Genomic DNA, 18,905 nt, shown 5'->3' with positions numbered 1-18,905 from the left:
CAGCCTGAAGGCCAAATTCAGCCTGCCACCTGTTTTAGTAAATCAAGGTTTCCTAGAACACAGGTACCTTCACCTGTGTATTTATATCTGTAGCCGATTTCATGCTCAATGGCATAGCTGAGTAGATATGACACCGTATGTCCCACAATAGCCAAAACTGCCATTGGGCCCTTTACAGAAATTTTGCCAACCCCTGCCTTCCAGTAAAGTCTGAGTTTATGAAGTAGGTACAGACTGGATTTTTTTTTTTTTTTTGTATTTTTGCATTTTCTAGGGCCGCTTCCAGCAGCATATGGAGGTTCCCAGGCTAGGGGTCTAATCGGAGCTGTAGCTACCAGCCTATGCCAGAGCCACAGCAACTCGAGATCCGAGCTGCGTCTGCAACCTACACCACAGCTCACGGCCTCTGAACAAGGCCAGGGATCAAACCCACAACCTCATGGTTCCTAGTCGGATTTGTTAACCACTGCGCCACGACGGGAACTCCAGAAGTAGGTACAGAATGTTTTATATGGAACTAGAAAAGATATTCTTATATAAAGACCTGGTTCATCAAAATAAAAAAAAGAAAATAGAAGGTTGAAAAAGAAAATTGAGACACTATTACAGAAAGCAGAACAAAGGACTAAAAAGATAAGAGATTTCAAAGGATCAACCCAGAAAGGATGACAGTTGATTAATAAGCTAAAGAAAAATAGAACAGAGAAAACACTGACAGATTTTTTTTTTATTCCGTAGCTGAAGTACACAAATTCTTAGATTAAAATGATCCATAATGAATGATAAAGAACTGCTCCAAGGAACATCATCTTGAAATTTCAAAATACCAAGAGTAACTTCCAAAACCACAGGATAAATGCTCATGAAAAAATAAATGTCTTCGCAGTTCTAAGTGAAAACATTCTTCCTCCTTCAATTTGTACCCAATTAAACTATCAGATATTTTCAGAAACGCATGGATCCCAAATGCATCTCTCATTCACTTCTTGGAGAAGCAGGAGAGTGCGTGTCACTGAGGAAAGGATATACAGTTGACCCTGAACAAGAATGGCTCTGAACTGTGTGGGTCCACTCAAACTCAGATTTTTTTTTCAGTAGTAACTACTACTGCACTACATGATCTGAGGTTGGTTGAATCAGCAGATGTTGAGGAAACTCAGGTATGGAGGTTTAAGTTATACTCGGATCTTCAACTGTGCAGAAATCGACACAGGCATCATTCAAGGCTCAACTGTAAATCAAGAATGAAGAAAAATTCCATAAGACAAGATTCACAAAGGAAACTTCCCAGAATGACAGTTGTCCAGCATGGCTAGAGAGAACTTTAGATTAAAGCAAAGAGAGATAGAACTCTGAGCTGAGCAGGGGTGGGGGTGGGGGGGGGAGTAGATTTTAGACATTATTTTGATATGTGTAAGCATTCACAGGGGAAAAAAAAACACTGAAAAATTGACCAACATATGAAAGATTGGACAGATCTTTAAAAAAAATTGTAGGTTCACTGAAAACCATGCAAGTGAAAAAAGAAAGCAATTACTAATCTAAGAATAAAAAGTTGTAAAAGGGAAAAGCATCACTGGGAACATCATAGTCATAATAATAAACCATAACAGCAGATCTTAAATTGCAGTATTTATCTGGTATGATGCAACGGTGGCTGATGTAAAAGAGCTATATTTTATCTATCATCAGTCAATATGTGCTAGAACTGGAGTTCCTGTCGTGACTCAGTGATGATGAACCTAACTAGTACTCATGAAGACATAGGTTCAATCCCTGGCCCCAGTCCAGGAAGTAGCACCTCCCTGTGCTCTCAACAAGTGACACAGATCTCAGGTGTCTCCCTGTCCAACAGCTGCAGCCAAGACCTAGGAGGGCAGAGAGTAACTATGGTTTCAGAGCAGGAATCCTTTTTACTCATGTTTTTTTGCTCAAGAACTTGGAGTTCCTGTTGTGGCTCAGGGGGTTAAGAAACCAATGTAGCCTCCATGAAGATGCGGGTTGCTCAGTGGGTTAAGGTTCAGGAGTTGCCACAAGCTGTTGTGTAGGTCACAGGTGCAGCTCAGATCCCACTTTGCTATGCCTGTGGCACAGGCCAGCAGCTGCAGCTCTCATTCAATCCCTGGCCCAGCAACTTCCATATGCCACAGGTATGGCCATTTAGAAAAAAAAGAACTTAATGTCTATCCCAAATCTTTTATTGCTATCCTCAAGCTTTTTTACACACACACACACACACACACACACACACACACACACACACACCCCTCAAGAGAAAAGTGACCAGATAATAAGAAGAAAAAGAAATATAGGGAGGGGATAATCACTCACACCCCACGGGAACACCACCACATTTAAAAATCACTTCTGAGAATAACTTTAAATGGACCAGAACACAACAAAAACCAATCAATACAATGTAAAGCAATTTTAAAACCAAATCCCTGAAAAAAACATGCTTAGGTGCATGTCACTTCCTCTGAACCCCAGGTGTCTTTAGGAGACTAAAGCATTTCTACAGAGGAGTATTTGTCCAGCCCCGACACCACTGATGGAGAGCTGGGTATCTTAACTTTATTTGCATCACACTTTGCTCTTCTAAGGAAGAGCAATTTCTTATGATTCCAGATGTGCACCTTTCCTTGTGAAACAGGTAATCTGTCTATCTTACTTTGTTTTATTGAACACTAGTGTGGCTGCTAAATGCCATGAATAAAGCACTTTCTAATTGCAATGAATGTTATGAAGTTCATAATTAAATATATTTCCTTATTTGGAATTCTAATCAATAAAGAAAAAAATCACACACACACACACACAGGCTTATCACATGATCAAATGCTTAAGTGGAATTTGTTTTTTCAATTGTTAGGTCAGGATAGAAGCAAATATCTTTTTTCTTTTATTTTATATGACTTTCTACTGTGATGTACTACTTTCATGTTTTTAAAATTTAACTTAATCTTCTAAACATTAACATCAGTCAGGAAACATGATTTCTAATGTGAAATAAGAGGACATCAAACAGACTACTGCTTTATTTTAACTTCCAACAAACACCACAAACAAAACTGGTTAGTCCAAAATAAACAAATAACAACAATAATTGGCCAGGTACAGCTAACGCTTAGTATTTCGTCCCAAACCAATGGTTTACTTTTGCTACGCGCAGGTAAAGCACCAGGCTGACAATAAGGTATTCTTCCGTCTCTTGGAGCCACAGCAGCTCCACGTGCACCTTGCCTTCCGAGTCGACGTAGTCCACATAGTATGTCTCCCCCAAGAAATTGGGGCCATCAGAGGGCCTGGACGAGGATTGAATGCAAACTGGGGAACTGAAACACCAGAAGGGTTTCCCATACTCATCCAAAAGAGTTACATCCATTATAGAGCAACTCTACAAAATAAACACAAGCACCTGTAAGTGTCAGGACAAAATGGCCAATTAGGCCTGGTCTGATAGATGCATAGATGAAGCCCCGGCAGGAAGGATGAACAAGAGGATGAAAGAGGAGGGATAAGAGGAAAGAGAACAAAATCACAGAAGAGAGAACAGCATGTGCAAAGCACAAGAAATTCCTCCATTGGGTGTGGGTGGGGGGGAGGGCAGGGAGGGAGTCAGGTCAGCTCTGTCCATCACTGAACCTCTGTGGTCCACATGCAGCAATCGGTACCAATAAATGCATGTTGCATAAATGACTTGAAACCCTGTTTTGCTGCAAACCTGCCTGTGTGAGTTGCATGTTTAGCGACCTGCATGATCACTGCCAGAGTGTACCCTCAAGCGCTGCCCTCAGTTCCCGTGAGTGAGCCCTGTGAGCAGCGCTGTAGGAAGTCTGCTGCTGCACTGGTTGTGGGAATGCTCTGAGGCCTGATCCTTCATGTAGCTCACCTGCCCCACATAAAGTTCCCTTGGGGACGTGTTTCTAATGGGCAGAGCTGGGGTAAAGTTTCATTTCCTTGTACAATTACAATGCTCCCCTTTCGCCCCTACATATCTGCTCTCAATTACTAAGAAACACAAAATGAATTATATTATTTGTAAATTATGCTGACCCTTTAAGTCTGCTGTGCTGATACTCCTTCTTGGTCGTAGAGGTCTACTGTGAGTACAGCATTTTAGTACATATTTTTGTAAGACCCATCTAAATCCAATTTAAAAAGTCAGGTCTGTGCTCTCAAGAACTTGAAAAATATTCTTCTGTATGGTGATAAATCTACCAAAGTTTAAACACCTGTTTACAGATAAACGGAATTAATAAAACATCTATTACACCAAACAGCAAGTGGCTTGACAGAGGCTTTGTAATGACAATGAAGTCCTTATCATGCTCAGTGACTGCACTGCTCTTGGCCTCGGCCATCACCCTACTCACACTGACAAGGTGTCCATGCTCATAGAGCAGAATAAAGCCAGGAGACTGGAGGCTCTGCGCATTCCCAGGAGACCCATCCTGTGAAAGTCTGCTCATCCCACAAAATACAGATGGAGAGTAACAGGAAACTTGGGATCCTTGGGCACAGGTACCACATTAAAACGAGCCTCTTCCCTGCCGATTCCCAGCCACCACATCATCTCTCCCCTCCATGAGCCTAGTTTTTCATAGAGGTATAAATTGATTTAACTGTCCAAGGAAATAATCTGTATCCTGGAAGTTATAACTGCAATAAACTTTAAATTGCTGTATGAGTAATTAAGAAACTTTTGAGTAAATGCTACTTGCCTGGTCCAACCTACAGCTCTACTCTTTCTCCACCAATCAAGTAACTAGAAGGGCTGGAGGGAATGAAGGGGTGCAGTCAACACTGCTGGGAAATGGGACTGCATGCCCCTCCCACTTAGTCCACCGTGCTCAGTGAAAAACAGGGCACTTAGGAAGCATCTGATCAATCAACTCCCTGTCACTGGCCAAGAGGACATGCAGAGTCTTCAGACACCAGAATAACACACGTAGACTTTCAAAGCGGCATCGTGTATTTACACCAACAGACATGTTTTTATACCAAAACCAGGTACTTTAGGAAAAGAAGACAATGAATTACCTTTATATAGCCATCAAAAATATTAGTTTTCCAAGAAAGGCCAACTTTTCCAATAAGAGGTAGGTGTTCTGTGCTATTTTTAAAACTTATCACAATGAGCTTCACATATTCATTTTCAATGTACCCTGGAAAGAGTTAAGATATTTAAAATTACTATATACATCTGATGCAGGACAACAAGTCAGGATTCCTCAGTCTGCTGCTCCACACAGGAAGCCTCATGTAGCTCAGCATGACATTTGGGGATGAGGGGAACACCTGCAGAGCTGACACAGGTCTGCTGGCAGCCAGGGCAGCACAACACATATCTGAGCTACAGAGGCAGAGAACAAGTGTGTCTCAAAGGTGAGATGGGCAGATACCAGGAGTGAACCAGGACACCACCCTGTCACTGATGGAGAGGTCCCTACAAGGCAAGGGTTCTGCTGATTTGATTAAACAAACAGGAAGGAAAATGGAAAACCAGAGATACAGAACTTAAGACGCCAAAAACTGCACAGAAAGGGCATGAAACATGAGGGAGGAGAGACGTCCAAAACAAGGAAGGGTGAGAGCAGGTGAAACAGAGGAGGAAAGGCAGGAGCCCAGCACACAGCACCCTCGAAGGAACGTATAAACAAGCACACGCAGAGGTCCTGGAAGTCCTGGCACTGCTGACCAAGAGCTGAAACCAGAGCCCTGCCCTCCCAGCCCTGCTCTGAGCTGCTCCGGAGCAGCCCCACTACCTACAGCTGTCACAGCCCAGGTGCACGCATGCCCAGGGGCTGCTGGATGGCTGAGCCTCACACACCCACTTGAATGTGTCCTGTAAAGACAGCACCATACATAACAAAGTTGGAGGGCTTCCCATGCACAAGGATTCAGAGGAGACACCTGAACATGGTGAGATATGAGTCATGGATGGAGTAGATGCCCTCTGACCTTACACTGCTTATTTCACAGGACAAAATGAACAAAGCCAAGCTGCCTGGGAAGCCAGAGCCCCACCCTAGAAACTCTCCACAGCATCCTCACACAAGTGCAGCTGAAAGACCAGAAGGGGGACATGGGCTCTGAGCAGGCCCCCTAGGCAGTGCAGAGCCAGCTTGCAGCCTGCCAGCCCTTCTGGTCCAAGGACCCAGGTAGCCCAGACTCCCTCCTCCACTGCCCCTTCCCCAGGTGACACCAACCCCTCCCAGAAGCATCCCTACCCTCACCTCAAGAAGAGGCGCAGTAAAGACATCCTAAATGGGGCAGACATGGCCCTGCTCTGCCCTGAGTCACTGCCAGGCCACACGCAGAATGGAGAGGCCTCTGACTGCTGGATTGTCCTTAGGACTCCACAGAAAATGGACCCCAAGGCACCTCAGCCAAAAACAAATCAGCTCAATGGCATTTGTCTGAGTTAATAAATATGCAGTCTCTGCAGGGAGACTGGTGCTCTTCTGTTACCACCTGACATCCTCCCTCAGAACGACTACAACACTGTGGTATCTTAGAAGGTCAGAGCCCTTTCCACCGACCCTGTGTAACTGCTTCAATCTCTAAGATAGAAAAGCTTACGCTCTTCCTACATATAAGCAATCTGCATACAGAACACATGTGTGAGGGTAAGTGTAAATATAGGTCATCTTTTGAGTATTTATTGGACACCAAGCATGTGTTAAGCACTTTGTGTAAGCAGTTTTAAAAAAATACCTTAGAAAAGTGCTATTAATTACACAGTGATTCTCCGAGCTCACAGGTGAGAATGCTGTGGGCAGAAAGGTAAAGACTGCCTAGCCCAAGGCCACACTGCTGGTAAGCATTGAAAAGGTGACCCACACCGTGCTCTGTGTCTGGAGTCCACGTCACAAGAGGTTAAAACAGATACAAAGGAAGGGAAACAGGATCACCTACTGGTTTAAATTACTAGCTGAGAATAATAATGGAGATTTAGAGTCCCATGAAGTTTTGTTTTCATTTCACTGCCAATAGAGAAAAATCTATGAATGCATAGATAGTATGCACTGGGGACCGCAGAGCTCCCCAAACTGTTGCCGATTTCTCCATGCCCACTACCTCCCATCCTCAACCTTTCTCTGACTAGATCACCAGTGGCCTGGCTCCTTTGCTAAGATACACGCCTGCTCAGCTGGGTCAGAGTGAGCAGTAGAGGAGGGAGCAGAAGGAAAACCACTTCTGGCAGATGTAGGTCCCCATTCCTTGGAGCCGGCATGCACAGTGCCCTGGAGTCAACTATAGAGTACAACAGGAGAAGCTGCAGTGTGTCACACATACAAAAAAAACAGAACCTACTCTCCCAGACAGACCGTGAGCTAAAACCCCCTTAATAAATTCCTGGGCTGCCTAAGCCATTCAGAACAGATGGCTAGAGACTCTAACCTTAACCTACCAACACCTAAGACCATCCTCCAAACACAGAGAAATACAACTCGAGGCTCACTACCCTTGGCTTCCAGTGACATGCACTTACAAGAATGGACTTCAGAGTCATAAGGACCTCTTTCCAAACCCTACCCAGGCATTTACCAGTTGTGTGATCATGGTGAAGCTCCAAGCCAAGCAAAATGAGATACAAATAGAAAGTTGTGATTAATGGAACTAATAGTAAATAGTAACATTACAGGGTAAATTGTTATAAATGCCAAGCTAAGGTTGCTAAAGAACTTTAAATGTGTTATCTCAACAATAATACTACATCTAAAGAGCCAAGCCTACTGCCACAGAAAACAAAGGCATACCATGTTCATGCATGGTAAGACTCAACACTGCTAAGACATCCATTTACCTGAATTGATATATAGACTTAATACACTCCCAGTCATAATCCCAGAAAGAATTTTAATAACTTAAAAATACATAAATAGTAAGATGTGACAAGCTGATTCTAAAATTCATATGGAAATGCTAAGAACCTAAAATAGCCACACAATCTTGAAAAACAAAAAATAATTGACTTCAAGACTTTCTATACAGCTATAGCAATCAATACACTGTGGTATTACTATAAAGACACACAAATAGATCAAAAACATAGAACAGATGGGTCCAGAAACACACCAACACTTTTACAAGCAACTGATTTTTGACAATGACATCAAAATAATTCAATGAGAAAAGAAAGCCTTTCCACAAATGGTGTGAGAATGTGCTATTCATATGGAAAAATTAAATGAACCTCAATCCTCGCCTCATACTTCACACAAAAATTAATTAGGGATGGATTATAGATCTAAATATAAAAGCTAAAACCATAAAACCAGCTGGAAGAAAGAAAAGATCCATAATCTGGAGTAGGAAAAGTTTTTAAGACAGAAAAAAGAAAATACCATAAAATTTTAAAATAACAAATTTGATTTCATCAAAATGAGAAACTTCTGATCATTAAAAGATATTATTAAGAAAATGAATAAACAAGCCATGAACTGGGGGGGAAAGTATTTGCAAACCATATATCTGACAAAGGACGGTTATCCAGAATATATAAAGAACTCCTACGGTTAAAGAATAAAGAGACAAACTCTAATTTAAAAAAATATTAAAAGACACTTCAAAAAAAGATATGCAAATGGTAAAGGCATGTGAAAGAGTGCTGAGTGCTTAACATTACTGGCCATTAGGGGATGCAAATCAACACCACACACCAGATCACCTAAAATTTAAAAGACTATTAATAACATCATGGTTGCTTGGGATATGGAGCAACCAGAACATTTATACACAGATCATGGGAGTGTAAAATGGTAAAACCACTCTAAAAAAAAGAAATTTGGAAATTTCTAATACACAAAAATCTCTTGCACATGAAAAAAAATGGTTTGGCAACTTTTAATCCATAAACCTGCCCTAAGAGCCAACATTCCAGTGCTAGGTATTTAGCAACATGAAACTGTATGCCCATAAAAAAGACTTTCACAAGAATTCCAAAGCAGCTTTATTCATAACCAAAAACAGTAAACAACCAAGTTCCCTCTCTATTAACAGTAAAAGAGGTAAGCAAATTCTAATCTATTCACTCAATGTAATACAACTCATCAATAAACAGAAATGACTATCAACCTCACATCATTATAGATGCATATCAGAGACACTGCGCTGAAAGAAAGAATCTGGACACAAACCCACACTGTACAATCCCATTTATACAAAGTCCTAGAACAAGCAAAACTAATTTCTAGTGAGAAAAAATTTTTGCTAACGTATATGGGAGTTCTTGTACTATTTCTGTAATTTTTCCCAAGTTGGAAAGTATGTCAGAAAGTTAAAAAAAGAGCATCACTCAATAGAGTTAGTTGCAACCTTCCTCTGAAGACCCCTCTGCGTGTGTGCGCTGGCTCCTCCTTTCCTATCCAACCTGTAACCCTGGACATGCCCACCTGTGTCCTCAGATCATGCCTCTCATCCTCCTTGCCTCAGGGAGTTCACCAGTCACCTCTGTGGCTGACAAGATCCTTCTTTCCACAGCATCTCTTCCTTTCCTAAACCCTACACACTTGCACATTTAAATATACTGGATCTGTTTCCTAAAATAACCCACGGTCTTTGGAATAAAAGGTTGTATCTTCCGTGGCATGTTAATGGCACCACTGATAACATTTCTCATTTCTCAGCTATGACTAGAGATCATTTCTTGCATCATAAATAGAACACAGAAAAAAAGGGAAGTAAAGAAAGTGAGGAGGAGAGATTGGTGATTTGATTTTCCTAGGTCAAACAGAGATGAGGGAAGGGGGTTAAATTAGATTAAAACTGCCTGAGGTAAGGACAGCAGAGAACAGGTTAACTAAACAGATAAACCCAATGATGGAAAACTGAATGAGACAGAACCTTAGACCACCATCTGGAGACAACTAGTAACACAAATAAATGGCCATCAGGAAACAACACTCAGATGTCTGTGTAATTCCTAGATAAAAGAGGTAGGGAGACCTGTGTTATAAAAGCAAAAATATTTGCCACAAAGTATTAACAATTTATAGCTGCAGAGGCCTGAGGCTACAAAGTAATAATTAGTAACAAGATGGTACAATCATTAGCCTCTAATAATCAAATGGAATTGGCACTAATTTTTAAGGAGAGAAAACCTGTACTATCTCCCATTCCCTGTTAGGCATAAATCTCCCAATGGCATATACATGGTTTTTCTATTTTTCTTAATTATTTCCAAGATACCTCTGTTACTTCCCAAGCCCCTGATATACATAAGATGTAAATGGTTAAATACAGTCACAGACCGCAGACTAGTCATAGATCAGGTCCCTGAACATGACAATGATCAGTTCTGCTTCCACTTCCTTTTGCTACGTAGGCTGCAAAAGTGAAATAAATTGGAGCTATCCTGGTGGAAGGCTGGAAAATAGAACTTTCAAATCTTTTGAACAATTTGCATCATTTCAAGCCTGGACCCAAACAACTTCTATCTTGGTGGACATAATGTCATCAATAAAATCTCTTACAATCTTCTGAGAAGGAGGGTTTCTACTTCTTTAATATTAAGTAGGACTTCAACAGCTAACATTTTCTGGTAGTATCATTCCTGATATTGGTGACAAATAACTTGATTTTAAAGAGAATAAATTGGAATTCCCATTGTGGCTCAATGGTAACAAACCCGCCTAGTATCCATGAGGATGCGGGTTCAATCCCTGGCCCTGCTCAGTGGGCTAAGGATCCGGCATTGACATGAGCTGTAGTGTAGGTCACAGATGGGGCTCAGATCCCGCATTGCTGTGGCTGTGGTGTAGGCCAGCAGCTACAGCTCCAATTTTCCAATTTGACCCCTAGCCTGAGAACTTCCATAAGCTGTAGGTGTGGTCCCTAAAAAGACAAAAAAAAAAAAAAAAAGAGAAGAAGTATGTATTTAGACTCTTTAAAACTTCATTGTTCATCAATTCAATAGTGCTTGTAAATATCTTTTTCTATTGCTGCATTTAAAGGTTCAGGCCAGTATTTTCACAACACTTGGTTCAATTTTTCTGCCTTTGGACCAATTTTCTATCAGTCCAGTCCATCTGAGCATAAATTTTTTCTAGATTTCTCCTTCTAAAGACATTTAAAGGGAAAATATGTGGATATTAGTTTGTGGGTCTCCAACACCTGTTCTGCTTCCCCTGCTAAGAATATTCCAGTAACCAGGGACACACAGCCAGGTCTGTGCCCGGGCTTCAAGTGGGAGAAGCCAGCTCCATCATGGAATCCAATCCATCTGGCCACTGACTGAGTCAGGGATGGTGTCTAACCCCAGCAGAGCCAAGGAGATGCCAAGAGGCTCTTGGGTGGGTTGTGGGGGGAGCTTGGGAGGAAGAACTTTGGCCTTAGAGGTGGGATCTAGAGCCAGTCAGAGCTGCCCTGGGTGGAAGAAGCAAGAGTCGTCAGCATGGGAGAGAGAAGGAAGGATGGACAGGCTGCTGGATACAGCCAGCCCCAGCGACAGGCAATGAGCTCACCCAGCAAACTGCACTTGAAATAGGACCTCCCCCTAAATTTTCAACATGAGTCCTTTTTGCTAAGCCAGTTTTAGGTTAGGTATTCTAGGTATTAAATTAGGTTCTAGGTAGCTTTCAACCAAAAAATATTTTTTTTAATCTATACAGAAGTTCTTTTTCCTTTTAAAATAATTTTTGAATCAGAAAACATGAATACATTTGTAAATGGAAGAAGAGTTGATGGAAAACAGGTTTGTGATGTTGAAGAGCTAAGAGACCAATGGCTAAATAAAGGTCCCTGAACAGGTAGGAGCAGATATATTTAGCAATAGAAATTGGGAAATCTGTTGGAAAATAAGTGAGACGTCTCTTTCTCTGAAATAGGAAAAAAACAGGACACCAAAAAGACTGTGATACCATGAAAATGTGATGGCAGATGAGGAAGACTGGGAAGCACAAGCATTTTTCTTAGTATAACAGGTAGTAAACCCAGTGAGCAAGGAGCGTGACTAAGATTGTATTTAATCACTATCCCTGTAAACAAAAATATAAATAACTCATATCCTTCCTTCTAAATGATTAAAAGAACTCAAATCACCAGAGAGAAAGATCAAAATTTGAGGTCAAATCTCAAACAGAAGTGTCCACAAATGCAAAAGAGGAGGAAAGGTCCACATAAAGGATCTTAGACCCAGGGGTCCTCCTCGTGAGTCCTGCGTTACCAGCAGGGCTGGCTTCGGGGGCCATAACCTGTGTGGTCTGCAAAGGACTCCTCTTGTTTTAAGTGCTGCTGTCACCATTCTGAACTTGGTAATATACTAACCAGGAGCTCCACGGTTTCATTTTGCATTGGGCCACACAAATCACATCGCCCATCCCTGCTTCAGGGAAAGTACCATGGACCCTGCTGAGCTCTGACATACAGTGTATGGAGACTGCAGCCTCCCATTCTGTGAACAGTGATCTGTAATGTTGATTTGTCATAGTGGGTCACCAAATGGGCAAAACAGGAAAAATGTTCCAACAACCACTGGTGAAAATACTATAAAGAATTATCGGTTCTAATTTTTCTGGATAATCACCACATAGAAAGTACTGTACTGTTTCTAATGCCTTCCTGTTATAAATGCTTAGGGAGGATAATCTGACCTAGAAACATAGCAAGTAATTAGTTATCAAGGAACAGAGGGAAAAAGAAGTATCTATTTTTGGAATCACAAAAATAAAAATGGGATAACATGCTATATGTGAAAATTGTCTCAAACAAACAATAAAAATTTTTAAAGTTACAATTTCTTAAAGAGAGGTTATCTGGGCTTACCAGTTTCTGCTGCTGAAGAGCAGAACAACCCTATTTTTGTAGGATAAAAAGTTCCTAAGGCCCATAACTTCTTTCAAACCCCTCAATATTTTCTATTGTGGCCTTACAAAGTAAGGCACTGAATATTTATTATTTAATCAGTATTTTAATGAAAAGTATATTGCAGAATCTCTATAGGATATGGGAACAAATCTAGCAAATGGATAATGGAAACATAATCTGAAAGTATTTACTCACAATGGCAACACAAAATGAGAAAGGTGCAGGACCTATATAAAAAACATTTCTCCTAAGGACAGTGAAGAAAACTTAAATAAGTGGATAGTCCAAAACCCTGAACAAAAACGCATCAGTTCCTTCCAAATTAATGTACACATTGAATATAAATCTGATCAATATCCAAATAAGATATTTAAAATCTGGCCAAGTGATTATTGGATGTACCTAAAAGAATAAATGGATGGAGATAACTGAGAGATTTTTTTATAAAAGTTCATTAGTAAGAATGTCTACACTGGGGGAGGGACACATTTTCATAACAATATAGACAAGTAAAGCTTGAAATATCTTCCTACCTAGTGGGGATACAAGAGGAAGGGGCACAGATCCTCAGCAGAAAAAAAGGAATCCTAAGAGGCAAAGCACGGGAATCTGCAGGCTGTGTATGATTTTATATTAAATCAAAAGGAAACATGGGTTTAAAAGATGAAGAGAAATATTCACCTATGATCTAAAGGAAACATAGGTGAATATTCGCCTGATCTTGGAGAGTGCTTTCTATGTGTAAAAATTTTGGAAGAAACGACATGAAAAAAAGACAAATTACATACAGCTAAAAACTTCTGAGTGATCCAAAACAATATAAACCAAGTTAAAAGGCAAAAGACAAAATGGAGAAAATAACGTGCAACAAATATAACTCATATAAATCTTGCAAACATTTAGGAGTTCCCGTCATGGCACAGCAGAAACGAATCCGACTAGTGACCACGAGGTTGCGGCTTCGATTCCTAGTCTTGCTCAATGGGTCAGGAGTCCAGCATTGCTGTGGCTGTGGCGTAGGCTGGCAGCTACAGCTCTGATTCGAGCCCTAGCCTGGGAACCTCCATATGCCGCAGGTGTGGCCCTAAACAGCAAAAAAAAAAAAAAAAAAAAAAAATCTTGCAAACATTTAAAACAACAGAATCAACCAAACATGAACAAATGAAAAATTAATTAGGAAATATAAAAACAAGACAACACAAGCAAAGTGTCCACCTCCTAGAAGCCTCCTTATTTCCTCACTTCAGTCCTTGAGGAGCCTTATGTGGTGGGTTCTCTTGTTACCACACCGTAGCACACCGGGGACAGATGTGTCTAAGGCTTAAGCCAATGAAGACGGCCCTTAAAAAGAGCCTAGCCGGTAGCTGCTATAACCACAAACCTCGACAGGCTTTTTTAAACAGTTCACCTAACATTCAACATATGCAAATGCAAAATGATTAGATGTCATTTTCACTTCTCAAATCATCATATATTTTTCAAAATAATGCCGAAGATAATAGTGCTATGGTCATGAAAATGGAGACCTAAATGCCCAACAGAAGAAGAATGAGTCAATAAATCATGATAAAGCCAAACCATGGGGTGTCATACAACTTCTCAAAATCTAATTTTTCAAAGACTATTTAGTGAGATGAAGAAAAAGCAGTCATTGTTCAAACAATGTGGTTCACAGATATAGATTTGAAAATGAACCAAAATATAAATAGTTGTCCTTGAATGATTTGTATTTGCTTCTTTACAAATTTCCATACATTCAGAATTTTCAAATACTATAATAAGAAAAAGACTTTGTTCTTAAAGGCATTTTTATAACAACTCAAATAAATGACAGAACCACATATTCTGTTATTTAAAAATTCTTTCCCTTTGCTTCAACATTTCTCTCTCAATATTGATAAAAAGACTACGACATGCTGTAGACCTTTTTCCTTCAGCTTCTCAAAATTGGTAATAATTAGCTTGATACAAAGATCAAAAAACACACATTCTTTCATACTTTGCACTGCTGATCATGCTCTTTTTGAAGCTCTACTGACACTTCAAAGACACACTGGACTACTTCCGGTCTGCTCTTCCGCAGGGCTGCACCCACCCTCATCCTGAGACATCTATTCTTAGAAAGGCCTGCTTACAAGGTGGCCCTTGGCTGGCGTCAAGGAATGGATGTTGGGAGTGTTCCCACCTCCGCATCCATCTCTGATAGGAGTGGGTCGGTCCCTCGCCTTAGCCATTAATACAACTGTGCCCTGAGTCCTGTAGGTCCTCCCAGGAGGTCACTAAACCTGGGTTGGGCTTGGGGACCCAAATCCAATGGTCCATTCACATTTGCAAAAGAACAGAAAACAATGTGCACAGGAAAATCCACACTCCAAGTTTTCACTCATAAATCATTTCTCTTATAAATCCAATTCAGGTAATAAAATATGTTTTCATCTAAATGTCCTTTTAGTTTAATTTTAGTGTCCATACACAAAGAAGAAGGTTACAAATGTGGACAGACTCAAGGATCATGAATTTTTCTTTGAAAAAAAGGAATTACTGTTCCCTTTAAGAACATTCTTAATGCAGTCATGACTTGTCAAAGTGGCAGAACATAAAAATACAAAGAGAGAAAATGTCCCGGGCCACTGGGGGAGGAATATGACAGAGGTCCAAGGAGAAGCAAGTAAAATAAAGCTTCAGAGAAAGAAGAAGGACATGGATCCTCTAGATTCATGGTCAGCAGTGCTGAGAGGGAGAAAGTCCTTCCCGGGACCATGTCTGACTGAGGGACAACAAGGCCCAGCATTCGGGCTCTGAGCTCTGCTCTAGGAAACTGAGGGCCAGGCGGAGCCATCAGCAGGAGCTGCTCTGACCAAAAGGCAGAGAAGGAGAACAGTACAGCAGGCCACAGTGTCACCAGCTGAGTTGAGCCACCAAAGATGAATGCAAAGCCCAGAGGCATCAGCTGCAGCCACAAAGGTCTACGGCAAGTAGGGAGCCTGCGGGCACTCAGCCCTCCAGGGTCATCTGGAGCACCAGCCTTGCCTCTGGGTCCCAAGGATCACACCCCAGCTCCAAGAACTAACTAGGGTCATCCAGTTTGATCTCAATAACATGTATTGTAATCCCCCCCAAAAAATTCAAAGCATCTTGCAGCAAACAACAAAGAGACATTAATAAAACAGAACAAAGAGACATTTTATTCTGAGAAAATTCTGTGACCAAGAGACAGAGAGCATCCAGTGGCCAGTACTCATTCCTAATGCTTCGCAGGGATTGATCTGTTCTGTCTGGATACAAACATAGCAGGAACCCTTTATTTGTATTCCCTGCCTATGAATTGACTGCTGATTGCATAGTCAGTTCTAGAGATCTTTTAAGCCAAACTTAGGCAAATTATTCTATACAATGCATTCTATACTAACACTCTAAAGAAATATATACATATCCCCTAAAGGATGAAGAAATGCTCAGATTTATAGACATATCATGGTATGATTAAAATAGCTAATTCCTACAAATCCAGTATTTATCTGACAAGAGGATCTGAAACTGTAGCAGGTGTATGCCGTGTCGACACACTGGGTATCGGCTGCTTCAGTGGCGCCTTGCTTTCTCAGTGACGGTGGCTTCATTGTGTGCTTAACATTCAGTAAGGCCAGTCATTCTCTTATTATTTTCAAATTTTAGTCAAGAGCTGGATGGTTGTCACACAGGGGTCTGCTTTATGATCATTTGTTTCATATCTTTATGCGTCATTTAAAAATACAAAAAAGTTGAATTACAAAAAGAAAAAGAAAAAAAGACAAGAAAAGCAAGGGAACAATACAGAATCAGCAGAAAGGGATGGAGGTGCTTTGAAGCACATAGGTGGCTTCAAAGTCACTGGTAAGAACCTATTTCTTAAACTGGGTGGTGCCTACATCGGTTTTTTAATTGTTGGTTTTTCAGTAGTCTAAAACACATATCATTCATAAAAAAGATACTATCTCACAATTAAAAATGTAAAACAAAAATTTTATCAGCCGTTTTATATGCATATGCATATTTCTAAATGGATTTTAGACTTGACTTTGCAAGTTCGGATTTTTTTTAACTAGAACTGCAAAGAATTTCTGGACTAAACTGGTACATCTGCAAAGTTATTAAAGATGGAATGCTGGGAAGTGGTCCTACAAAATGGCCAAATCGAGACTCTGTTCATCAATTACACCATATTTAATGTTGTGTCCTGTCCACTACAGGACCCTTACTCACAGAGTTTGGACCACTCTCCATTAGCCTGTCTAACCATCACCAATAGTTGCTTTACACCATTCCCAGCTCCTCCTGGCCCACCCTTCCTTGGATCCCTGAAGGAACCCCAGAGCCACCCACCCCAACCCTCCCGGACCAGGTGACCTGGCCTGGCAGGCTTCTCCTGCCTATTGTGGAGTGGCCACATACCTCCTGCATTCAGTAACTATTTGTTAATGAATGAACCAAATACACAAAGGGGCTGCCTCATCCCCTTTACTTCTACTTCCTGCCACTCCCTATAGGCCACCTCCCTAGAGTCAGGCCAGGATGCTCAAGCTCATGATTACAGTAGACAGAGCCCTCTCAATTCTAGGAACATGAGGATAAAATATTTTATCCTTGAAAGGGAGAAAGTGTTCTTAAAAAACAGAGGCACAGTGCTGTCATCCCCTACCACAACAACATAGCTGGAATTTACTAAATATACCACCAGGTACCACAAGAGAGTTTCTCAAAAATCATAGAGGACATTTGGTTTGTACTTTTCGAAAATGTGATGACTCTGATGGCAAGAGCGCCCTCTGCTGATGGCTAGTCACAGAACTGCACAGAGAGGAACCACAGAAGTCTTTTGTCAAGTCTTAGGGTGAAAATGTTTCTCACTGTGGAAACAGGTGAAAGGTGAATTATTCCATCACAGTTTTCCATTCTCCTTCATTTACCCTCTTGCATGTACTAATAATCATATAACCCTCTCAGGGCTGTGTCAGCATTAACAGAAAATTGGCTTCCATGGCACTTCAGCAAGCCAGCAGAGAAAGGCCCTACTGGCCAGCAGAGAAAGGCCCTACTGGCCAGCAGAGAAGGGCCCTTAAGATGCCAATACCTGGGAAAGACAGGGTCACACACATACCAGATACACCCCAGAAGCAGGTCACTGGAAAGTACTAGTGCACAGGAGACAGGAGCCCAGGGTTTAAGACCCTCAGCTCTGGAGCCAGACTCGGGAGCAGATGGAGCTTGAGACTGGCCTCCACAGTTGGCTTCAGCCACCCCACCAATGACACGGTAAGATCACAGGCTTGCTATGAAGATTCACATAAATACAAAACATGCAGCAAGAACCGATGACGAGGCGCCATAAACACTCTGTCACCATCATCCTCCTCATCATCAAGGGCACAGCCTAGGTGTGAGGAATGCATACAAAGTGTAATCAACATGATGCTGTATTTGCTGAGAATGAGGTGGGGGTTCTTCTTCTCAGAAGTTTGAGGCAGCCTACTCCCTCACTCAAGACAGACCTTGACCCAGCCCTGGAGAACAGACATGCTGTCAGGTAGGAAATGGTGGAAGTGGGAGTTCCTGTTGTGGTGAAACGGAGGCAAATCCAACTAGTATCCATGAGAATGTCAGTTCCATCCCTGGCCTCGCTCAATAGGTTAAGGATCTGGCGTTGTCATGAGCTGTGGTGTAGGCTACCGACGTGGCTCAGACCCTGCGTTGCTGTGGCTATGGCTGGCAGCTGTAGCTCTGATTCGACCCCTAGCCTGGGAACTTCCATATGCCACGAGTGTGGCCCTAAAAAGCAAAAAAAAAAAAAAAAATAGAAAAGAAAAGAAAAGAAAGAAAGAAATGGGGGGAGTAAAGGGCACAGAGGACATAGTGCAAGAGAGCAAGTTCTCAGCCAACACCGGCCAGAGCACCTGAGTGTGTGCCTTTGGTGTAGACAGGGGCATGTTAGCAGTCCCCTCAACAGTGACACTGGGAAAAGGAATGAGATTTCATTCTCCACTTTTAAATAACAGAATAAAGGTAAATGGGTTGAAGTACAGAGAAAGTAATTGGGGCTCAATAAAAGGCAGAAT

At 41.4% G+C, this 18,905-nt stretch overlaps 1 protein-coding gene across 9 annotated transcripts in view; it reads right to left on the bottom strand.

The window, feature by feature from the left end:
* Positions 1 to 708: 708 nt before the first annotated feature.
* FBXO15 (F-box protein 15) overlaps positions 709 to 18,905 on the bottom strand; it is a 42,384-nt gene continuing 24,187 nt past the window's right edge. For 5 of the 9 annotated variants that reach the window (XM_021099187.2, XM_084977005.1, XM_021099181.2 and 2 more), the window contains 2 exons: positions 5,044 to 5,168; positions 2,997 to 3,397 (listed from right to left, as the gene is read on the bottom strand). In XM_021099187.2, the coding sequence (XP_020954846.1) occupies positions 3,128 to 3,397; positions 5,044 to 5,168 (395 nt within the window). In that variant the 3' untranslated portion in view covers positions 2,997 to 3,127. Of the gene's footprint in view, positions 1,232 to 2,996; positions 3,398 to 5,043; positions 5,169 to 18,905 lie in introns of those variants that run through there. The other 4 variants (XM_084977007.1, XM_005659828.4, XM_084977011.1 and 1 more) reach the window with 2 other exon arrangements.

Source organism: Sus scrofa, chromosome 1 (assembly GCF_054392235.1).
Source record: "Sus scrofa isolate SSC_HxYL_T2T_F1_AM1 chromosome 1, Sscrofa_HxYL_maternal_Yorkshire_Landrace_v2.0, whole genome shotgun sequence".
In the NCBI taxonomy this organism is placed as follows: Eukaryota; Metazoa; Chordata; class Mammalia; order Artiodactyla; family Suidae; genus Sus; species Sus scrofa.
The sequence above is the reverse complement of the archived record's forward strand: the minus strand, read 5'-3'. Positions and strand labels throughout refer to the sequence as shown.